General features: G+C 45.7%; 1 protein-coding gene across 1 annotated transcript; it reads left to right on the top strand.

Moving 5' to 3' along the window:
• Positions 1-1,515: 1,515 nt before the first annotated feature.
• Positions 1,516-17,281, top strand: ptchd1 (patched domain containing 1). The gene is made up of 3 exons (XM_018760929.2): positions 1,516-2,038; positions 4,957-5,623; positions 15,482-17,281. The coding sequence occupies exons 1-3, from the start codon at positions 1,613-1,615 to the stop codon at positions 17,128-17,130; spliced, it is 2,742 nt and encodes a 913-aa protein (XP_018616445.2). The 5' UTR covers positions 1,516-1,612; the 3' UTR covers positions 17,131-17,281.
• Positions 17,282-25,601: the final 8,320 nt, after the last annotated feature.

Here is a 25,601-nt window from a genome sequence, read left to right on the forward strand (position 1 = left end):
GGCTCCAGCGGCTTGGCAGCGATGCATTTCGCTGTTTAATGGATGGTTATGGCCTGCTCTTCAGTCCTGTGGAAAATTAAGTGCTTGTGTTTTATAGATGAGGGACGTGTTCACCGTTATGATACCTTGGCTTTAAGTTTTTTTTCCCCAATAACAGCAAGATGCATCAGCAATGTAGCAGAATCAGTCTTCCAGTCTTCCGTCCCCCCCTCTCCCTCTCCCTCTCCTCTCCTCTCTCTCTCTCCCCCCCCCCCCCCTCACCGGCGCTAATCTTCCAATCAGAGAACCTCGCACGCGCTCTCACCATCTCGGGCACCGCGACGCGCGCGGCAATGGAGCGCTCGCGGGAGGCAGAGGCGCGCGCGAGCGTGGACCACCCCGCACACTGTCCTTTACACCGCGTTCCCGCCGCGCTTCTTCTGAAAAGCTGCGGACACTCACTGGCTGACGGAGTACAGAATGAAACCTTGTCGTAAAAGTGGAATGTTGTAAGAAAAAAAAAAGCCGTGGAAATATTGGGCCAATCGGCAATCGATCGTCGACATCCATCGCCGCGCCGTTAGTTAGTTACTTAGTATTTATGCACGGCGTGTGTGGCGCCCGGAGTCGCGTGCGCGCGTCTTCTTCGCACAAGTGGCGACGATCACGATGCACCTGCGCGGAACCGGCTCGCGCTAGCGGATGACCGGCGTCGTCCGCGGCTGTTTTGCCATGCGCTCGTGACACACAGCATAGTAGATAGAGCAAATGAAATACACCAAGTTGTTTTTATGTATCGATTCGGCGAACCGAGGGCAGCCGGATCGTAAGAAAGGGCAGCGCCGCGCCGAGGAGCTCTGAACAACAAGATCAAGAGAAGAGAAGCAGACGAAGGAAGGAGGAGGAGAAGCGGTGTCGCGCGCGGCACCGTTGGCGAACCCAAAGATCGAGACCCCGGGCGGTTCGCGGTGCCTCTCGCGCGCAAAATGTGAAGCGACGTCACCGCCGTTCTTTTTTCCCCGTGAACTTGTGAATGTGTGCGGTGTCAGGTGCTGTTGCGCCGTCAACGGCGTCATGCCGCACAGGCGCTCGGCTCGCTCGGCTCGCTCGGCTCGCCCGGTCCCGCCGCCTTCTGCTGCCTGAAGAAAGAGGCTCAACTCCTCGGCTTCCAGCGGCGCCACACTGTTGCTCCGCTCTGAGGAATAAGCCGCCTGTGGAATCCGGCCTCAGTCATTGTTAAACACTCTCATCGTTTTTTTTTTTTCCATCTTTTTTTCCTTTTTTATTCCTAACAGCTACTAGCCTACTTACTCCCGCTTCGGAGCCCGGCGTTTTTGCCCCCATGCTAGTCGGTCCCCGAACGCGTTTGTGGCCGCGCTCGAGTCCGACTCCATCCCAGCGCGAACTCAGCGAATTTCCTTATATAAGACCCTCGGGGGAGAGAAGCGGCAGCACTCAAAGTCGGGAATAGATACAGTAGACATGATTTCGCCGGGTTCCGTTCACACGCTCGACTCGTGCCCACGGGGGGTGACCGGAAAGTGGCTGCGCGCGCTCCGGGCCGAAACTTAGCCTGCCTGGTGCTCGCGGCGTGCGTTGCGGAGAGCAGCCCCCGCGCTCCAGCCCCCCCCCGATGGTGCTGACCCAGCGCTGGGAGAGGCTCGCATCCCGCCGTGTGTTCCTCGACCCCCCGTCTCGGCTGCGCTCCACGATGTTGCGGCAGCTGCTGCACGAAGGGCTGCGCGCCTCTTTCTACAGGGTCGGACACTTCGTGGCCAACCACCCGGTGTTCTTCGCCTCGGCGCCCGTGCTCATCTCCATCCTGCTGGGGGCCAGCTTCAGCCGCTACCGCATCGAGGAGAACGTGGAGCACCTGTTGGCTCCCAAGCACAGTCTGGCCAAGATAGAAGGCAACTTGGTGGACAGCCTTTTCCCGGTCAACAGATCCAAACACACGCTGTACTCGGACCTGCAAACGCCCGGCCGCTACGGCCGGGTGATCGTCACCACGGGCCGGGGAAGCGTGTTGGATCAGCACCACGTCGATCTTATTCTGAGCGTGAGTAGAAGCGTGGCGTGGTGGAGTGACGGACGCGCCTTTGTTAATTTTGTGCGCGTGCGCGTGCTTCGCCGCGCTGGGGGGTCTTAGTTTGGTCGGAACTGCTCGTGCGCTGCGGCCGAGCCGAGGCGGAGAAGTCGCAGTCGCTTTGGCCACCGATGTCATGAGCGATGCTGTTGGTTGTGTTAATAACATACATGGATGGAGCAACTGATGCGGCTTTAACTGTTTACTTATTTCAATTACATTAAAACCGAATCTTAATTTCAGGATTAAAGGCTATTCTGCTTCAGCCAGTCTAAGTCTTGACTGGAAACAGACCGTGATTCGTTACCAGTAACAGTGATGCGACGAGTCGGGATGAGGAACGCGCCGTTTCCTCCACTGCACTGGGGTCCGAATAAAAGGACTGTCTCGAGTAAAAGACACGCTTTCTTCTGCCACAAGCATCTAGTCAGCCCACCCAAGTACAAAAAAAAAAAAACAGTGTAGAGACTAAATCAATGCCAACTAGGTTGGCAAGAGCCTGCAGGAGCCATGTGTCTAGTGCTCAACATGTGGTCGAGCAAAGTAGCTCTTTTAACTACAGTCACTGGACCTTGGAAACATTTCATTTCAGTTTCCTTGTGCCTGTTCCATGATCTCTCACATACTGTAATTGTGCATGTCAAATATTGACCGCTGACTTAATATTAAATGCTCATCTTCTCCATGGCGATAAACAGGACAAATCAAGGCCACGACCCCTATTTTTTCAATGAAGTCCTTGAACATTAGTAACAGAACTTCCCCATAAAATGTCTTAGTTTGTCACATAGTAGTTAAAAGCATTACATAAAGGAGAGAAAAAGATATGAGCAGTGACACACACGCTCACTTTTTTTAAACCGCTTGTCCTTGTCAGTGTCGGGGCAGTCGGCAGCCTATCCTAGAGCCACTGGGCGCTAGGCTAGGAGGGGTACACCATAGACGAGCCCGGTCCCTTGCAAGGTAGCCACACGCGTGCATTCACTCACACTCACACACTGCGGGCAATTTAGGATCACTAATTCATTTTGGACTGTGGGAGGAAACTGGAGAACCCGGAGGAAACACGCACAGTCGCAGCGAGAACATAGAAACCCCACGCAGACTAAGCTGGATTCGAAAGTACACTCAAACAGCCAAGGTGTTGTGAGGCAGCAGCGCTATGAACAATGATAAATTCATGCAATAAATGACAGTGTAAATGTTAATTTCAAACTAGAAGAATAAGCTGGAATCATAACTGTAATAAAGACGGCGCTCTAACGTTGCATTCATGTGTCAAGCCCCTTGTCGTTATGCAAGCGTAGCCTGCGAATATTGAGACCCCATTACCATGGTCAGTGTGTGCACTCAGGACTGCAGATGAACCATTCTCACAGGACCTCAAGCTCACAGAATGTTTTATGAAATAAGAGCTAGTTTCATTGCTCAGGGTAGGTCGTGGCCTAGTTTACTTTCTTTACACAGCTTTTTACTCCCCATCCCCACTCTCACCCTCCCACTTTAGAAGTGGGGTCCCTTTGTGACTCCTGCCCCAGAGACAAGAGAGGGTCTATGGAGGGGGGGAGAGAGAGAGAGAGAGAGAGAGAGAGAGAGAGAGAGAGCGAGCGAGAGAGTGTGTACACATCATTGCCCAGTTTGTGGCAAAGGGGGCACGGATTAGAGCGTATGTCTCCGTGCCCAGTGAGCTGTCAAGGAGGTAAAGGGAAGGGGCCGTACTCACCCATGAATCATCTACGATGAGAGGAAGTGTGTGTATCCTTGCTCAGTCTTGTGCAAAGACTCTAGAATTGCCAGAATGACTACCATGGACCTGGATTCCGCAGCACAGGCATGACAGAAAGCTAGGGCACAGCTGACACAAGTGAACCGTTTTTAATAATTTATTCTAGCAGTTTCACGGTGATTTGAGGGCTCCTGTGCACAGAATGTCTTTCTGTTACAAAGAAAGGACTCCTGTTTCTCTCAAGGCGTACATCTGAAATAAACCTGTCGCTGTCGTGACTCCGTTTGAACTCCCACTGCATCAAGTCAAACTGCACCTTTTACCTTTGTTACATTATTGCACGCCCAAACTCATACTGCTTCAACACTAAACCCTGTAGTTTGCACCAAACTACATAAGTAACTCCAAATTTGGACTCAGCAAAACTCTCATGGCATCAACACATCAAAATTCACCAGTAGACAAGACTCCCTGTAGAGTTGTTGCACCAAAATGATTACATTCAAAAACAGAAGTAATTTTCACCTGCATATGCCAGCCTCTGCCAGGAATCTTCCCATCCCACTATCTACTGGACTCTGAATCCTGAAACACATCAGCTTTACAGTTTATCATCTCACTGCATATGGACATAAAAGACATGTTTTTAAATGTGGAACATACTACAAGCCAGAATTAAAAAAAAAAAAAAAAAAATTTAACTTGCACAGTAGCCAAAAATCAGGAGCAATTGTACAAGCGTTAGAACTCAACAGAAAGCATGATTTTTTTCCATTCATTCTGTTTTGTTTAATCTTACATTATTTGATTTGATTCTCGGTATAAAGAAAAAAGCTGCTCGAGCTCGCACGGATTCTGAATGCACTAAAATAAGGGGATGTCTCCTTTCACGGTGGAGTGAGCAGAGACCAGCCCCTTCTTTCTTTCCTTGTGTGTGACTGTGGACTGCATCTGCAGTGGATGCTGCTTGTACAGCATTTGTACTACTGCAGCTGGGAGAGAGTATTACTGCTGCCCCCTCTGAGCACGTTTACCGTACACGACAGACCAGGGCAAGCGGCAGGACTGACTTGATGTGTACTACAGCTGCTCTATATTAGGTGGACAAGTTACCACTTTCTGCTGCTCTTTACTCATGGTATGGATTCTTGTGTCTCTCTTTCAGCTCCATAGTGCCATCACCAAAATTCAGGTGGACATGCTAGGCTTCAATTACACATTTTCACACCTCTGCCTGCTGGATGAGAACAACAGCTGCATTGTGGATGACATCCTCCGGGTGCTGGAGGAAATACGGGCCTGGAGGGCCTCAAACCGCTCAGCTCCAGCCCTGCGGTATCCTATCACACGGCTGCAGGATGGGCGAGAAGCATATATTGGACACCAGCTGGGTGGGGTACAGCGTGTGGGACGAGAAGGCATGATCGTGCGTTCTGCCCGGGCCCTACAGCTCACATACTACCTGCAGGCGGCAAGCCCGCTGAACGAAGCCGTGGCGGCACGCTGGGAGACGGAGTTCTGCAGGACGTTGGAACGATTTCAGGAGGCCCACCCTGAGCTTGGCCTGCTTCCGTTCACCTCTTCTTCACTGCAGCGTGACTTCCAGAGGAGTAGCCGGGTGGCGGAACGCCCCCTGCTGGTGAGCCTGGCACTGTGCGCAGCCCTGGCTGTACTGTGCTGCATCATGCGGGACTGTGTGCGTTCCAAACCCTGGCTGGGTCTGCTGTCGCTAGTTACCGTCAGCCTGGCTACCCTTACCTCGGCTGGCATTGTCAACCTTACGGGGGGCAAGTACAACTCTACCTTCCTGGGGATTCCCTTCGTTCTGCTGGGTAAGTAAAGAAGCTCACGCCCACTCATTCAAATGTTCGTTAACTCATTCATCTCTTTTACTGTGCTGATTATGACTGGCCCACGCCACATGTGCCGATTCCTTCGTTCACGAATCCTGTACTTTATTCATTCATGTAACCCCTTGGATCCCCATTCCCATCATATATGTCATCATCTTGAAGCGTGAGCATCAAACTTCAAATAGATCCTTAATTTACTCAGTCATAGCTGTTAACCATTTCCTGTGCATCAGTATTATGTTGGAGAAGATTCTGTGCTTCTCTGCCACATCCAGTGTATCTGAATTAATGACCAGCACACATGAGCAAAGGCACTAATTTCTGTTAACAGAATGAAGCTGATGAATTAGTCTTGTGCAGTGGACAGACGTGAAAAACTGAGCAAAAGGAAGGGAAAAGAAATACAGACATAAAACATTTGAAAATCAGTTATATATACACATATCGATATCAAAATGTAAGTGATTCAGAATAAGATGTACGTGCAGAAAAGTTAAACTCTTGAGCAATTTTTAAAATATGTAAATATATTTCACTTCTGTTTGGGAAGGCCAGATTTAACATAGATGTCTTGCACTCAAACAAAACAAGCAGCGAGCACACACAGGGACACATTCGTACATGCTGTAATTACTCTCTTGCTGTGTAGGTGGGAGAAGTGATGTCTGCAGCACTGTGTAAAAATAAGACTGACAATGCCACTGCCAGTAGAAGGAGGAGAGAGAAAAAGAATGCAGGAGACAGTAGAAAGTCACACAGTGGAAGAGAGGCACATTTTCTGCGCTCCACACTATGATGAACTAAAGTTTCGTTGCGTAAAGTTTAATGTTGTCCACACTGCACAAGTTGAACTGAGCTGAATGAGAAAAGCATCCTGCTGACTTCCAGCCTCCTCTGTCCAGATGGACAAAAGAGTACCATGGTAATTAGCAACATGTAAGAGCAGTTCAGCTGTCCTGAACCCTCCCAGTGCCGTCTCATCCACCCACCAAACCCACAGCTCAAACCGCACGAGCTCACACCAGCCCCGTCTGAAGATGTAATTACGGCATTACGGCAGCCTTATCTCAGTCGCCTGCGCTGCCAGGGCTCTGTGCACGGCTGAATTCCATTACGGAGACATTAGTGCATTAATGGCTGCTGATAGGCTGGCCAGGGGCGGGGCCCTTCCCTTAATTATTACTCCCAGTGTGAAGAGCCACGGTGACTGGTGCATACTGTTATTATTATACTATTACAAGTACTGCTGTTACTCGGGATTTGCTCAGTCCACACATCCAGAACAAAACATGTCAATCTGAACTCTTGATGCAGCAACCACCAGTCACTAGTTGACTTAACCATTCAACCTTGTAATCCACATGATGTGTAATCCACATCAGTTCAGTCTTTCACATGCACTCTCTTAATATCCGTTATTTTGATAAATTACATGTTTCACAGTTGTTAGATTTCAGTAAATACTCTATAGCCAATGAAGCAGTTCACTGGAAGGGCATTTGCGTAGCCTGTGGAAGTGACTTTGCTGGGGACACCCTGTAGTATGAACAGATGCCACCCGATGATTTCTTCATGCTGCAGGATTTTAGGATCGCTGCCCTGCCACCCCAAACTAGGAGTCACTATGCACCAGTGTGTGTGTGTACCATCCGCTGCTGTGCCGAAGGGCGAAAATGGCAGAATTGCCTCTTGGTCAAAGTGCCAACCTGTACTTTTTGCCAAGTGTCAGTTCACATTCTGCTTCTGACAGCAATTTAGTGACTTTGCTGGGTGCAAACCGAGGACTCTTGAATTCTCGTAGTCTCCTCGCACACTGCAAAGGTTCTGCATTCCTGAAAAACTCTCATAGAATTCTCATAGAATAGAATAGAATTAAGAATTCTCATAATTCAAAGATCTAATTAACTTTGGCTTCAAGAAGTCAACATTTCTATGTGTTCCAAAATTGACACCCATTAATGCTAAAATATCACCAAATGCCATTTAAATGGACACAGTAACTTCAGTAGTTAACAGAACTCAACAGTTCAGTTTCTCTTCATAAATTACTCTAATACTGCTTTTCTGAAAGAATCTATTACATTTATTTAGCTGATGCTTTTCTCCAAAGCAGCTTACAATGTTAAAGTCACAATTATTTACCCATTTACACAGCTGGGTAATTTCACTAGAGCAATTCAGGGTAAGTACCTTGCTCAAGGGTACTACAGTTGGAGGTGAGACTTGAACCAGCAACCTTCAGGTCTAAAGGCAGTTGCGCTAACCAATACACTACCAGCTGTCCCTACATGTATGATATTCCACTTGTATGAATTAATTGAGACTTTTATGCCAAACACAAAACAGAACAGCAAAGACAAAAGAATGAGAAAAATGTAAACAGATTCAAACTCAAGGAACAAGCTGATGTGGTGTTTCACAGCAGCCGGGTTGTGCCATTCACTGTGGGTTCGAGCCCCACTCGGCGTGTGGAGTTTTTATGTTCTTCCCACGTTCATGTATATTTTCACCAACAGTCGAAAGTCATGCGTTTCAGGTCTATTCAGCTGTACTAGTGAGTGTGAATGGCCCATAGCATTTTGTGTTTGTGTTATACTGCTCTCCTGCACAGATGGGTCAATGACTAACACTGCAAGTTACCTTGTGTAAAGTCAGACAAATAGTCGGTAATAGTTACTGTACGTTGCTTCAGAGAACAGTATCTGCTAAATTAATAAAGGTAAATCTCTCGAACAGCTCAGCTGTTGGAATGCACGCAAAATCCAGATTTGTTTCCGGTAAACACAAAAAACACCTCATTAGCGGAAGTAGGGAATTTACTGGAGCTCCTTGTCTAGCTGAATGCTCGTAACACGAATGGGTGTATCTTGGGGAGAATTGGTGGCACGAACAATGGAGCTGGGTTCAATATCTGCACACTTGTCCACCTTGTGCTGGTTATCCTCCAGTCAGATCCGACTGTTCCCCATGATCTTATATGGGTCGGATTGTGTACAATGTCCTTATCCATTTCCTCCTCAAGCCAACTGACTGAGAAGGTGTCTAAATGACTGGGATGCTTTTAATTTTTTATTTCATTCTTTCTATTATCCCATTGGACTATACTCTTATCTGGGATGTTGTCAACACTCTGTTGTTCAAGCACTTTGTTTATGTTCTTGCTAGCAGGATGCTCTCATGTCAGCATCTGTTGCTATCTGAATGCCCCTTACCTGTTTATTTGTGACAAAAAGGCATTCACATGTCCCCAGTCTACACCCCTGTGTGCCACTTGGGAGATGCAAAGAGCTGTAGAATGGGAGTTAACAAGCATCAATAATATTAAGTACATCGACCTGCGCTCTTTAGTCCATTAAAGCAGGGACTGTTGACATCAATCACAGCTGAAGCTCAGGCTCCACTCCTTGCTTGCGTCACGTGGCTCACTTGGATGGCAACAGCACCCATACTCACCAAAAAAAGTGAACAAGATGTGATGCCTTGGCAAGGTTCTCCTTTCATGAAAACAAATGTGGGTTTCAACTGACGAAAAGCACGTGGCACCTCTTCGGTCAACGGTCAGGATGGAAGCTGAAAACTGCAGACACAACACCAGCAGTGACCCGAGGGGAGTGACTCAGGAGGGGATCACTTTAGCAGTCAAATCCTGAAACGTACTGAACTGCAACAATCAATCAATCAATCTTTTACGTCTTCTTCCAAGTTACTACAAAGTGCTGACCTAGAAAGTAAGCAGGAAGTAGAGGCAGCTGGTAACGCTGCACACATGCAGTAGACTCAAGTACTGGGAATGATGGAGAACACAATGGCAATCCCAGATGAACAGAAAATAACCCTCTGGGGTTCTGCCCCCAGCAGTGGCCATCCATTCCAGGCAGTGAGATTAATTGACACCTGCCTTGAGGCTACCTGGTGTGCTGCACCTGAGTCTCCTCCACTCCCTAGATGGCACACAGCATGCAGGCCCCCAAGGCTAAGAATCAGACCACGATAAAAGCAGTTCTGCAGGCAAACAGCCCCTCTTCCATTCTTCCTCATCTGTTTTGAACGCCCTCTTAGTCTCTCTTGCTGTCGCTGTGTGTTCTTTGCTCTGCTGTCCTGAAGCTTCCCATTTTTACTTCGAGTCACTGAACTGTCCTCTCCTTCCAACTTCTTTCATTCCTTTGCTTGAAGCTCCTCTCTACTTTCTCAGAGGACCCCTTTTCTCTATTTCAGGCAGCCTAAAGTGGGGCACTGGGTCATATATTGGTTCTATTTATGTTGGAAGGGTTCCCAGCAAATCCCTGCCATCCTTGGCTCCGAGTCGTGTGCTGAGGGAAGGGATGCGAGATAGGTGGGGGCGGGGATAGGTCCTTTGCCCTGGACGCTTGGCTACGGGTGCCTTCGCCAGAGGTGATTACCATCTGCTCTTATACACATATACAGAGCAAGCAAGGGCTGGACAAGTTTTGTCTCTCCTTCAGCGACTGCGATGTACATCATGCCCCACTGCCTTCCAAAGAAACTACCACTGGCGCTTTAGAAAAGACTGCCTAAAATCCTGACTCACAATTTGTGTATGCGAAAATACCTCCCCAACAACACTTTCAGTGGAGAGAATTATAGGATGTTTTTCACTGGTTTTTTTGTGTGGTCAGATGTCTTGTATGTGCATTCTTGTTTTCAGTTCTTTGATGAACTTGTCAAATTTCATCTAGTTAACACCTTCCAGTTTAAAAATGGACATGACCCAGATAGCCTTCTTGCACAGCAGTTTTTGTGGTGTTTTTTGGTGGGACAAAGAGAAAAGTTGGGCCACAGTTACACCCATAAGATCAATTTTAGATGATAAGTGAATTATGTAATTGCCCAAAACATGTGGTCAACAGATTATTTATGACATCCAAGCTGTTTGGAACTCGGAGGTGCAAGCTAGAGCAAAACCAGTAAAAATGTGTCTCTGTGCTTATATGTGTGCTGCGATTGTCTACACACAGGTCCATGTGCATCTGTGTGGAGGTTTCTCTGTGTGTTTATTTGTTTAAGCGTGTCTATGTGGGCCATGCCATTTTCAGTCCATCCCTTGCTCTGTTAAGGACCTCGCATCTCCAGACAACCACGAATGCGTAGAGAAAGAGAGCTTACTGTTCCTGAGGCTCCCCCACTAGGCTTCATTTCATTATTTACAGGCAATGCTGGCAGTGATGTGCCATGGAGACAAACACTTCCCAGCAGTCCTCTCTGTCATTCCAGCTGACATCCCAGCCTGCTTGCCTTTATTCCTCCATTGTACTTAATATTTTGCCTTGCAGACATTTTGACCACAAATGTCATTTTAATTTGAAAGGCACGTTACTGGTACACAAATTGTACCAGCTGGACATTTTGCAAGCACATCCAGAGGCTTCAGACCTTGTCAGTGAGGGTTCTGCCTTCCAGCTGCCCTTTCAACCTCTGGGTTGGAACTCTAGGGATGTTTATCCTTTGAATGGGCAAGTGACTGTCCTGCCACAGGCAATCACTCAGTCAGAAAGGCTTCTCGACAAACATTCTGCCATAAAGCCTTCCCCCAAAGACAGAGCTCAGCTGCAGTCTGTCTCTCTCACCGGAAATGTTTGTCTCACTCAGTCACCTCTGTCATATTGACCTGAAAGAATACAGGCATCCCTCGAATTAGGTACTCCCTTTATCCAAAATTTTGATATAACGGGTCTTGACTTTTCATACCCAATTTTTGATATACGGAACAAAAAATCAGTATAGCTAAATTTATCTGAAGCGTGCCCCAAAAAAGCCTGAAATCTGCACGTCACACAAGTGAGGTGGAAGTGCAGTAACATGCTGTAGTTAGCTTGTCTGCACCCAGATCCCTCTGTCCGAAAGCAGGACACTATGAAAAGTGTATGCAATTCCACAAGGGTATCTGTCGGCCATATTGGGTGTGTTATTTAATGAAAAGATTGTGGAGACAGCAGAGCAATTGTAAGAAAAGTTTTTTAGGTATGTATTTGGGCTCACCTCCACTCACAGTGTTGGCTCTGGAACCAAACTCCTCTATAGGGGGTAGTCTTTCTCCTACTCAGGAGTTGCACAGGGTGTGAGGTGCCGGGCAGGTATGGGGATACTCACAAGCTCCCGGCTGGCTGCCATACAATTGGAGTTTATCCCGATGGACAAGAGGGTCGCCTCAATGCGACTTAAGGTCTCAGAGAGGAAAACTTTGACTGTTGTGTGTGCTTATGCACCAAACAGCAGTTTGAAATATTTGACCTTCTTGGAGAGAGTGGGTGGGGGTTCTGGGCCCCACTTACAGACTCCATAGTCCTGCTGGGGGATTTCAACGCTCATGTTGGCAATGACTAGAAAATATGGAGTGGGGTGATTGAGAAGAACAGCTTGCCCGATCTAAACCCGAATGGTGAAATGTTATTTGACTTCTGTGCTAGTCATGGTTTGTCCATAACAAACACCATGTTCGAATACAAAGATACTCATAAGCGTACTTGGTACCAGAGCTCCTTGGGCCAAAGGTCAATAATTGACTTTGTAGTCATTTCACCTAACTCGAGGCCTTATGTTCTGGACACTCGGATGAAAAGAGGTGCTGAGCTGTCAACCGATTACCATCTCGTGGTGAGCTGGATCAGATGGTGGGGAAAACTGATGGACAGATCTGGTACACCCAAGCACATAGTGAGAGTATGCTGGGAACAACTGTCAGAGGACCCTGTCTGGAATGATTTCAACTCATACCTCTGTGAGAACTTCTCCCATGTCCTGGACGAGGTAGGGGACATGGAGTCCGAATGGACTCTGTTCAAAACCTCCATTGTGGGCGCAACTGTGGCCAAAAGCTTGTTTGTTCCAGTCACAACAGCAACCCAAGAACTCACTGGTGGACACCGGTGGTGAGGGAAGCTGTCAAGCTGAAGAAGGAGGCCTTTAGGGCCTAGTTGGCTATGGGGACTCTTGACTCAGCAAATATGTACCGGCGGGCAAAAAAGGTGGCAGTGGCTGCAGTTGCAGAAGTAAAATTCAGAGCATAGGAGGAGTTTGGAGAGGCTATGGAAAATAACTTTCGGTCGGCCATAAACCATCCGGCGACTCAGGAAGGGTTGGAGGAACTTCGCTCAAGCTATGCTCAGGAAAAGGTGGAGAAACTCTGACCTCAAATAAGGATATTGTCAGGAGGTGGAAGGACCACTTTGAGGAACTCCTAAACCCGAGAGATATGCCTCCCTTACAGGACTCAGGGCCAGAAGCTTCCGGGGTATCAGAGTCCATTTCCCTGGTTGAAGTCACTGAGGTAGCTGGAAAGCTCCACAGTAGCAAAGCACCGGGGGTGGATGAGATTCGCCCGGAACTGCTAAGGCCCTGGATGATGTAGGGCTGTCATGGCTGACACGCCTCTGCAATGTTGCATGGACCTTGGGGACAGTGACTTTGGATTAGCAAACCGGGGTGGTCGTGGTCCTTATCTTTAAGAAAGGGGACCGGAGAGTGTGTTCCAACTATCGGGGTATCACACTTCTCAGTCTCCTTGGGAAAGTCTATACCAGGGTGCTGGAAAGGAGGCTCCGGCCGATAGTTGAACCTCAGATTGAAGAGGAACAATGCGGATTCCGTCCTGGCCGTGGAACAGTGGACCAGCTTTTTACCCTCTCACAGATAATTGAGAGAGCATGGGTGTTCGCCAATCCAGTGTACATGCGTTTTTGTGTACTTGGAGAAGGCCTATGACCGTGTTCCCCGAGAAATTCTGTGGGAAGTGCTTAGGGAGTATGGGGTGCCGGTGCCACTACTGTGGACCATTCGGTCTCTACACACAGAGCGAGAGCTGCGTCCACATACTCGGCATTAAGTCAAGCCCATTCAATGTGGGTGTTGGACTCAAGGTGGTGCCTTATCCCCACTACTGTTTGTGGTTTTCATGGACAGGATATCAAGGTGCAGCCGAGGTCAGGAGGGCATTCTGTATGGGGGCTAGAGGGTGATGCGTCTGCTTTTTGCGGATGATGATGTCCTTTTGGCACCATTACACAGATGCCTCCAGCATGCATCGAAACGGTTTGCAGCCAAGTGTGAAGCAGTTGGGATGAGGATCAGCACCTCCAAGTCTGAGTCTATGGTTCTCTCACGGAAAAGGCATGCCCCTTTCAGGTAAGGGGAGAAAATCTGCCCCAAGTGGAGGAGTTAAAGTATCTTGGGGTCTTGTTCACGAGTGAGGGGAGAAGGGAGTGTGACATCAGCTGCAGACTAGGAGCAGTGGTAGCAGTAATGTGGTTGCTGTACCGGACTGTAGTGGTGAAGGGGGAGCTGAGCCATAAGGCAAAGCTCTCTATTTACCGGTCGGTCTATGTCCCTACCATCACCTATGATCATGAACTCTAGGGAATGACCGAAAGAATAAGATCACGGATATAAGCGACTCAAATGAGTTTTCTCCGCAGGGTGGTGGGACTCAGTCTCCGTGACAGGGTGAGGAGTTTAGGCATCCGGGAGGAACTCAGGGTAGAGCCGCTTCTCCTCCACATTGAGAGGAGCCAATTAAGGTGGCTTGGGCATCTGAGAAGGATGGTCCTGGGCGCATCCATTTGAGGGTATACCAGGCATGGCCAACTAGGACAAGACCCCAGGGTCAGCCCAGGACCTGCTGGAGAGGTTATATCTGGATGGCATTGTGGCACAGCAAGCAGTGCTGCTGTCTCACAGCACCTGGGTGGTATGAGAGGCCGTGGGTTCGATCCCTGCTCAGTCTGTGTAGAATTTGCATATTCTCCCTGTGTCTGCGTGGGTCTCCTCCTACAGTTCAAAAACGTGCTGTTCAGGTTCCCCTGTAGTGTGTGAATGACACAGAGAGTGTGTTCCACTGATGTATGGATGAGTGACCCATTGAAAGTAGTGTATCTATCAGTGTAAGTCACCTTGGTGAATAAGGTGTGTGGGCTGGCAACACTACATGGTATCCATTGTAAGTTGCTTTGGAGAAAAGTGTCTGCTAAGTAAATAAATGTAAATATACTGTAAATGTGTCTCCCAGTTGTCCTGGGAGTGGCTGGGGATCCCCCAGGTTGAGCTGGAGGAAGTTGCAGGGGCCAGGGATGTCTGGGCTGCTCTGCTCTCCCTATTGCCACCGTGACACTAGTAGGACAAGCGAGTAAGAAGATGGATGGATGGATAGATGGTTTAGTTGTCTGTGCTCAGTTAATTCCTGCTTGGTTTACTGCTCATCCTGCAGAAAACTTATCAATTAAAAATAAAAGTATGAAAATGTGTGTTTTACATAGCATTAAAATTATAGATTGACAGTTATATAGGTGTTTTACAGTGTTCTAATCACATTTTGGACCATTTCTTTAGTGTTTTTGGATGGGCTGGGAACCGATTTTTCCCCACAATTTTGGTAGCTAGCTTTTGGTATCAGAAATTTAGATATCTGTGCCGTTTTCAGGAATAGACAATCTTCATAAATTGAGGAATGCCTGTATAGTGGAGCTGTTTCCACATGAATTCTACTCTTCTACAATAAACAAAGAGACACAAACCTACAAGATGACATGTGTAGTGTGGTATGATGCTAGTGTGAACACAGATCTCTCCCATAGACAGTGCACCACCATGAAAAGTATTAACAAGTCAAAAGCTCCTGCTCCTTAGCAGCAACTGACTGCATACACTGTGTTTGAAACAAAATTACCCCCCATTCACATCAGATCCAGCAATGGACAACCACATTAACCTCACTATGACAACAAACCAATTTAGTCTCAACACGTTTCATTCAGTGATCAGCTTTGTGACGTTTAAAGCAGGTGAAATCTTTGAAAAATTGTCACTAACTGTATGTGTTCTTTCTAGGCCATAGCCTGCTCGGTACATTTGAGATGCTGTCATCATGGCGACGAACACGGGAGGACCAACACGTGAAAGAACGTGCTGCAGCTGTGTTCTCAGATTGTATGTTGCCATTCAGTGCCAGCACAGCCATGTATCTGGTCACCTTTGGAATTGGTGCAAGTCCTTTCACCAACATTGAGGCCGTCCGCCTCTTCTGCAGGAACATCTGCATTGCAGTCATTTTCAACTACCTCTACATCCTCACCTTCTATGGCTCCAACCTTGTTTTTGCTGGGTATCTAGAGAACAATTACCAACACAGCCTGTTCTGCAGGAAGGTGCCCAAGCCAGAAGTACTGCAGCAGAGGCCCACCTGGTACCGCTGCCTCATGCATACACAGTACAATGAGGAGGTCTCAGAGCCAGGAGACCTTCGAGCATATGAGCGCCATCTACTAGTGTCCTTCATGAAGCGCTACTACTGTGACTGGATCACCAACACATACGTCAAGCCTTTTGTGGTTCTGTTTTACCTAGTCTATATCTCCTTTGCCTTGATGGGGTACCTACAGGTGAGTGAGGGCTATGACCTAAGCAATATGGTGGCCACAGAGACCAGTACTATTGCCTACACCCGAGCCCAGCAGAGGTTTTTCAGCAGCTACAGTCCAGTGATTGGTTTCTACATCTACGAGTCTATTGAGTACTGGAATGCTAGTGTGCAAGAGGACCTGTTGGAATACACAAAAGGCTTTGAAAGAATTTCTTGGTTTGAGAGCTACTTAAATTACTTGCGTAGTCTCAACTTAAGCTCAACCCTGCCAAGACACAATTTCACAGAGCATCTGCGCTATGGCTTTCTCAAGCTGCCACAATTCCTGCACTTCACTGATGACATCATCTTCACCAGACGAATGGATGGTGAAGCAGACGTGGCAGCTTCACGCATGTTCCTTGTTGCCAAGACAACAGAGAACAAGAGGGAGGAGATGTCCATTTTGCTAGACACACTGCGCAAGCTCTCCCACACCTCCAGAGTGAAGTTCATTATCTTCAATCCTTCCTTTGTATATATGGACCGTTATGCCTCCTCTGTATGTGCCCCACTCAACAACGCCTGCATCTCTGCCCTCTTCCTACTGTTCTTCTCTGCTTTTCTGGCAGCCGACCCACTGGTGAACGTGTGGCTGACAGTGACAGTGGCTTCTGTCACATTTGGTGTGGTCGGATTCATGACTTTGTGGCGAGTGGAACTCGATTGCATGTCTGTGCTGTGCCTCATCTATGGGGTGAACCATGCTATAGATGCCAGCACCCCTTTGGTATCAACATTTGCCTTGGGCCGAGACTATACCCGTACACGCTGGGTACGGCAGGCACTAGAGAGACATGGAGTGCCCATGCTGCAGACTTACTTGTGCTACAGCACCACCCTGCTGCCCCTAGCTGCTGTTCCATCCAACCTCACACGCACACTCTTCAGATGTCTCTTCCTTACAGTTCTCATCACTCTCTTTCACTGCCTGGCCATCTTGCCTGTTGTTCTCACCTTCTTGCCACCCTCCAAGAAAAAGAGGAAAGGCAAAAAAGCAGTTGAAAACAGGGAAGAGATTGAGTGTGTGGAAATGGCAGACAGCACACGTGTGGTTGACCAGATTACCACAGTCTAACCAAGGTGGATGGGGAATAGTTGAACATATCACCTCTGTTTCAGAGTCACAGAGGAAAAGTGGGTGTGAATAAATGAGTGCTCCTGTTGAGGGCAGAAAGCATGACAGGAAATAAGTGCTGGAGGCCTGCCTGTCCAGAGTGGGTATGGTATTAAGTCAGGGTGGGTACAGTCCCATCTGCAGCTGTCCACTGAGGGTGGCCATGGTGTGAGATTAGCAGATGTCACTAAGGAGCCGTATAGCCATGAAAGGTTTTAGCACACAATCAGGAGCCAAGAGTTCAAGGAAATACCACTGTAAGGTTCTCAAGCCTCAAGACTAACTGGCAAAGTTCACTTTAATATCCGTTTTACTGGAATGTTCAAGGTGAGCTACAGCCATGCAATGCTTCAATCCAGAACACAGCATTTTTACTGTGCTGTGAATGGCAAAATGCATGCATTTGGATGCAAGTCTCGCTGTCAGTGAAGTCTCTGTTTCAACAATGCAGGAGGGAGTTGCTATGGCAAAATTACATTCTAGTTATCAAGGTTGGTCACAATGAGCTGGTATATTCACCTACATTCTGAGTTAGGTCTGGTTGTCATGGTGAAATACCTTCTCAGACAATGCAATGGAAGCTATGTGTCGTTGTCATGGTAAAACGCCAGTCCAGGACGACGCTGGGCCAACAGTAATGGTATCACCCTAGATGCTGAAGACATGTATATTTTACAAAAAATGACAAGGCTATAAATATGAAAGTAAGGAGGCTCCACAATGACAGGGAGCTGTAAGCAAGTGGAAGCATGATGGAGGAATGAGAGGACCTACGATTAACACAGACTCTGAAGAGATAAAGAAAGCAGTCTAACATATTTCACCACAACTATTCCCAAAATTCACTGTCATTTCACATTTATAGGAAAGTGGAGCACCGGTCCTCTTTATTATTTATTTTGGGGCTCATGTGGAAGATATCCTGATGCAATGTTGTTGCCATCTATGCTAGTGGCTTCCAAGAGGAAAGCAGTGGTCACAGATTTTCATTGCTTCCCAGAAGTGTTTATTCATTAAACTCATTTTAAATAACATAACTTGTTTTTGAGGTAAAAATCAGCCCCATACCCTGGCTTATTAGTACCTTTACCAGTTCCACTCTTTATCATGGCTACAGTGCCTTCCTTTTCTCTTTCTCTGTGCTCTCCTTCTGCACCCTGTCTCACATCCTCCTCCCATTCCTTTCTTGTCTCACTCCACGCCTTTGCTCCCCCAGATCTCAGCTCCATCTCTCTCACATTACATTAAAAAAAAAGTACAGAACAAGACACACTGGTAGACCAATGGCTCAGAATTAGACAGAAGCTGTATAATTCATAGGAAGGTGACTGAGATTCCCTCTTTAATCTCCATTTGCCTGAAAACACAAAAAAGACACCTATTTAGCAGGGAACATATAAGGCACAGGGTTCAGGGTGCGCTGTTCTGCTGCCATGGTAACCCAGAAAAAAAGCTTTCAGAATATTTAAGTCTGGTTTTGCTTTGTAAAAATGTGGATCTTTTAATTTGATCCCTTAAATTTCTAGACAGTTCAGAGAAGGATTGCTGCCAGGGAATTAAGCAATGTTGCATGACAGAGAATATGATCTGAAGGATACTTTTAAGATTTTTTCTGCTTTCCTGTGGGGTGGGAAATTCAGTGTAGGACTGAATCAGGTGTCATAGAAGATGCTGATAATGAATATGCATGAACCAGAATCATTCCTTCTAGGCCCTTACAGCATATCCCTTGCATCCCTCCCAGTGCAGAGCTCTCTTTCTGTAACCTCTTCCACTGCAACACATCTCCTTTGTAAATAATATGCACAAGATCATATATTTGTGGAAATAGTTCCGTATTTTAGAAACTATGCAATATATTTTACAATGCAGTGAAAACATGATCTGTAAGTTTTGTATTTGGAACTTTGGCATGCATTAAGTTTGCTAGAGATTATAAATATTACCATGTCTTCCACGCTTTAAGTCTTGTTTAACTTTGCACATGTTTATTCAAGAGGGATAGGAATAATTTACAAATACCTCCACAGTCATCATTTACATACTGTCAGGGTTTGTAATTACATAATTGTGGAATACTTAATTTTATACTTTGAAAACAGTTAACTTTATACTTTGCAAATTTGCCTTAGAAAGAAACTTCAGCTCATGAAATTCATGACCTTTGTAGCTAGCTAAAACAGCATTTTGTCAATGTGAAAGGGGATATTCACTAAACTCTGGCTTGTAAACGAACATACAGATAAGTGGTGACACGTGGCAAAATTGTTACTATCTTGCATCATAAGCAGACTTGCCACAAGGAAAAAGTATGTGCATTAAAAACTAATCTGATTACCACCCAGCTGACTTCTGGAAGGGTAGGTTTAGTTTCTCAGGGTGCCGACGCAGTCAGTATCACACACTTTCCATGGCTGTTTCTTCGCTGTGGCTCTCCTTCTCACTTTTGAAGTAAAGCACGCAAGTAATGGTGCACGTGCAGCCCTGGTGGAGATGGGGGATGCAGGGGTCACAACCACAACTGTCGCAGTCAGTTTTGAAATCTGCTTTTAAATCTGTGTGAAACTGCTGTATGTACATGTTTTTTGTCGTAACAAACAATAGCTATGCTAACGTACAGAAGCAAACCTGATGAAGACCCCCTTTAGGAGAATCAATGTGAATAATGTTATGCTAACATTATGCTAACCAGTATCACTCACATGAACACTGTATAATAAATATAATCCAAAGTCAATAACCGTTTGTGCTGGAGGAACACACTTTCACACATTTTATCATATGCAGGCCATCCAGACACAAACATAATGTTCAGACAAGAAATGCTTTCATCATGCAAAACTGGACTGTAATTTAGAGGAGACATGTAGTGTCTAAACAAGCAAAGTGGAAATCTTAATCTGCTAGGATCGGTAAAATATGTAATACCTCTTACTGACGTCGCTTGTTTCTCTGGGCCGCAATGCCATTTGGTAAGAATGATGTTATCAAGTAAATGGCGATGAAAGCGTCATAGGAAATTAGCTACATCCTCCATTTACTCTGTCACTAGATGGTACTGTTTAGGCATTCGAGTGTCTTTATACACCTGTACCTCAGCTTAGGAATTCAACCGGGACCAGAACTCTAATTGTAACTGAATTGTTCGTAAGTCTAGCTGCTTATTTCACAATCAATAAAAACTTAATAATACAGCTTAATCCTTCAGTTTGTTCATGGGTTAGGTTCTGTTAAAAATATCAGATGAAGTTTAGGAAGGAATTACAAATTAACTAACATTTTTACATACTTACTCTATTTTCAACAGGTCATACAGTGAGGGTTTTAGGGTTTATGCTGCAAACACTGGACATGAGACAGGGAACTCTGTGGATGGGATGCCAGTTTATTTTATTATCTTTTATTAGAATGAAACAACTTTAAAGTTAGGTCTATTTTAAGATGATTCTCTTACTCTCACATGTGTTGTGATCCCCATTACACATGAGACAGTACTGTCTGCCTCTTGTGCATTAGGTGCCACAGGGAAATGAAAGAGCATCATAGAGAAAGACGAGTAAGTTGGAGAAAGTATTAAACAGTGTCTAACCTTAAACACTGACTGTGTGTTTCATTTGTGACACAACAAAACTGGGCAGAAGGATGGGACCAGTCCATCATATAACCATGTTTGTCAGCATCTGATCAGTTTTAGTTACATTTACATTTATTCATTCAGCAGACGCTTTTGTCCAAAGCAACGTACATCTCGGCAAAAGTACAATTTATGCATTACATTAAGAGAAGGAGACATAGCTGCAGACATGAAAGTCTCAAGCAAACACTGACTAGTTCTAAAAAGTGTAATAACACACACTTGTCTCTATTTATTTGCTGGGTAGGTTCTTTAAAACTTTCAGATATAGCTATAGTAAATAAAAAAATTGGCTAATTAAATACACCCGGAAAAGGTTCTGCTGTGAAGAAACATCCACCTTCTGCTACCTGTCCAGTTCCCACTTTGAGTGTATTTTGCTGCTGATCAATAACAAAAAGAGGAAACACAGGCCTGTTTTGTTCTGTAACAGAGAAACAGAAAACAGAACGGCAAAGAAAATGCAATAACCCTCCCCAAAATTCCTCACTCAGATGTTAGCAACACAAGGTACGAGTATAATTTTGTTATTATAAAATTCATATTCTTCCTATGTCTAATCTGAAATCTTTTTTCAAAATTTTCCATGTTCTTAGTCTCCACTGGTGACATTATTCAGATGGCCTTTCAAATGCATTTTAATTCATAACCATGGTTGTAGCTGCTGGTATGAGGTACTTACCCATAAGAGCAGCTTTTGGACATTAATTTTGGCTGCCCATGAGAAGGGAAACCTACTTGGGCTGAAAACTGAGGGGATAGGAGGAGTGCTCGTAAAGCATAGGCCTCTGTCTCATTGTAGAATGTGACTCCAACTAAAGGCAGCCAGACAAAATGCTTTTTACCAATACTACGCAAACATTGCTGCCAGGGGGTGCGTGCCACATAGGAAGCCTGCAAACCTGCAGTATTGCCTTTCTTTAGTCTATGACTGGCCTCTCAGGCTCTCTGCTTGGTGAAGCTCTCAAGTGTGCCAGGCCATATGCTCACACATGCAAGTGTCCAGAAGACGCACACAACACACAAACTCCCCGGAGGCAAACAGTTGTACATATCTGTCTATGATCCACAGTACAGAATCCACAGATCCTGACCACATTTCATTGTTATTATCATTGTTGCTGTTTTTGCATAGTGAATACATTGCTTACAGTTTGACACTTTTAAACAGACGTACGCAGGTGGTATCCCAATCCAGCATTTATCTACTAAGACCGTATGATGACGAAAATTGTTTTCAGAAACAAAGAAACAAGTGGTACGCTGCTGGAGTCAGATGGCGCTTTGTATCTGACCAACCCCCCCACCACCATCAGGAGTGATTCTTTCGTGTCACTTTTTCCTCCTGAAACAGTCAGCTCAGCAGCACCCAAATCTTTGCCACAGTGCTACCTGATCTGAACAGTTGCCTTTCTTGCTGAGAATTGCTGAGTGTTACTTTGATGAATCCTTCAAGTTATTATGGGCTTGAAATGTACTGCTGCAGTGATATTCTGGGGTAAATGGTACCACTGGGAGAGAATGCGTAATAGGGCAGAGTCTGTAAAGTGAATTTGTTAGCTGATCACCTTGGACGGAATACAATACTGCATCCTGTACAGCGTTGCTAAAACAGCTGCTGGATCATTCTGGTTTACAGAATCCTAGTGCAAGTCTGTCTGAGCTGGTGCATGGTGCAGAGTCAGTTTGGGCTGGAATATACCACTGCGGAATCAGGAGACAAGGAGCACACCATTGCTGAGTCATTCTGGGCTGGAACATACCATGGCAAAGTCAGTTTGTGGTGGAACATAATGCTGCAGGAGAGCATACCAGTGGGCTGGGATTCTGGGTCATTTTGCATCATTCTGGGTTGGAATATACCACTCCAGATACAGTTTAGTGTGCAACATACAACCAGAGGTTTAGTTGAAGATAGAAAATGTCACTGGACAGTCAGCTGAGCAGTAATACACTGCCGGAGAGTCAGTTTGGGCTATAACATCCAACTGAAGCATTAATCTGGGGTATAACCTACCGCTGCAGTTAGTCGTGATTACAATGTGCCACTACGGTCAGTCTGGCCTAGAACAGCCCAGTGTACAGTCAATTTATGAGGGCTCTGTCGCTGCTGCCACATCACTGACCACTGCTGTCAGACATGAAGGAAAATAACTAAGATGAACCATACTACAGAGATGGCTAGGGCTGGAATATGCAGCTGCATAATAGTTTGAGCTACAACGTACCAGTACAGAGTCATTCTTGCCCAAAATACATCACCCCTAAGTCAGCCTGGTATAGAAAGCACTAAATGACTTGGTGGAAAAGTCTTGTCCTGTATACGTTTTTGGGACTGCAGGCTTTTGCTCTGAATGTCTGGCTGTACTTGAATGCTTCTACCCTTTAAGATATCTTTAAGATGTTTAGACCTTTCTCAGCAATCCTCATTTTATAAATGAGCTCCATGTGGTAGGCATTTAATGACAGCGTTCCAGACATCACTTCCGAATAAACCCTGTCACAAGTGTCCTTCACTTACCTTAAAGCCTCCAACTCATTCCCACATGTAGTGAACATGTCCATCCCTGTTACTCAAAGACCCATATTCATCTTTCTCTCTCTCTCTCTCTTAGATCTGACTCAGACACACACATCACGCTTTCTAACATACACACAACTTAATGCCTGAGAGTCACACCTGTGTCTCTTCCTTTGTCCCACACACACAGCACAACAGAACAAACTAAATATCCTGAGTGTGTACGGATATACACACAGACATACTCCCACTGAAACATTATCATTGTTCCTTCTGACAGAAATTCCTGCCAGTTTTGTAACTGTTTATACAGATGAATAAAGAAAATGCTGCAAAAACAAAAGCCACTGTCCAAACTCGTACCTCTGATATCATTTGTATGGCATGCAATGGCCTCTGCTGGTTGACAGGAAGCACTACATATAAATGATCGTGCTCTCCGAATGTGTATTGTACTGTACACGGAAGGGATGTAATTCCTTGAAGGTGTGCAGACAAAGAATTTTGTGTGAATGTGTGGGTGGCTGACTGTGCATCAATGTCACATTTCTGGCACAGTCCTGACTCTCCTTCTTTCAGAGTAACCAATTTGTCATTTCAACTTAAAAAATAAGTTTGGGTCTCCGGAGGGATACAGTTGTAAGTACGATGGTACCAGGAGCAATATCTGCAGTAGAAAAGAGGCAAGCCCTGAATATTACATCTATTACATGTCACCTCATACTGTCAGATGGACTATTTGTGTTCACACATCCCATTATGTCGTACGAACTAACATGTGACTCCCACCTGTTCTTATTTTACACAGGTGCAGTGTTAGGTAACGAAGACCGGTTTCAGTGCTCTGGGGCACCTGCTGTGCTTTACCACCGGAATTCTGCACTGTGCTATACCACAGAAACAACAGCAGCTTGAATTAGAAACAGTAGATCTCTCAGTTAAACTGTACAGCTGTCGGGTAGAAATCACCGGAAACAATAATGGTAATAATCAGTGCCGCTAAGAGGGGAACACTGACTTCTCTCCCTCAACAGACAAAGAGAAAACAATACAGAGAGACAAGAAAATGAAAAACACACAGAACCGCACCCTCACATGCTTCAACATATTCTGACTTAAGAGTTATCGCCATGGAAACAATGCTTCTCTCAGGTTCTGTCTCTTATAAAGTGCAGAAACAACAAGAACAAGTAAAAACAAGCAAATGGTGAACTGCAAAAAATCTACCCAAAAAAACAAGGAGTTGTTTTTTTACAGGGAAAGATTTTTTCACAAGGTTAGTGTGAAAGTGTGAAAAAGAGACCAAAGTACAAAGTTTGCGTGTGTAGGAAACTGAGAAGTACAGTGAGAATATAACATTCATTCATTCACTTACTCATTTATTCATTGCCAGTACCCATTTTTCCAATTCAGGGTCACAGTGGTTTGGACCTTATTCCTGGAAGTGTAGCGCGTAAGGCACAGGACACCCTAGCTGGAATAGACACACACTAATTCATTCACACACACACACACACACACACACACACACACACACTACAGACAATTTAAAATCCCCAACTAATCTGAAACACATATACTTCGGACTGTGGGGAAAAAACCAAAACTCAGACTGAACTGAACTGAATCGAAGACTTTGTCGTCATTGTACTGCTGCGTAGTACAACAAAATTATAGATGCAACAAAACTATAGTATGGCAGTACCAAGCTGTTGCCTCCATGTGTGCTGCCATCTTAATAAAACTGTCACAGAAGCAGGAAAGCAAACAAATTCTGCACATCTCTCTGTCTGTTGGTGAAATGTACTCTTGTTTTCTCTGAGTTTATGTTGCTTTCAAGAAAAGCTTCTGCTAAATTAATAAATGTACATGTAATGTAACCTCTCAGAAAAACACTAAGACACACATAAACACAAACGTCATACACATATATAAATGTGCCGTACCAGTTTTTTCTGTCGTGCAACATTTAACAGCATTTTGCACAAACTCCCTGACAACCCTGCTTTTTTGAATATAAATACAATATTCAGTGTTCTACAGACACTCTGTTCCGTACTCCAGCATCACTGAAGCACCGTAATAGTACTACCAACCCAAGTAAGGAATATTCATCTGTCCGTCCGTAACTGCTCGCGTAATTCAAGGTACAGTGGTCCTGAGCCTATACTGGAAACACAGCAAGTGAAGTAGGTACACCCTGGATGAGCGCAACTCAGTGCCTACATGCTCTGAGGCACCAGCGCCACCTGCTGCGTAACCACTCCTCCGACATAT

The sequence above is a fragment of the Scleropages formosus genome, chromosome 24, assembly GCF_900964775.1.
Source record: "Scleropages formosus chromosome 24, fSclFor1.1, whole genome shotgun sequence".
NCBI classification, from domain to species: domain Eukaryota; kingdom Metazoa; phylum Chordata; class Actinopteri; order Osteoglossiformes; family Osteoglossidae; genus Scleropages; species Scleropages formosus.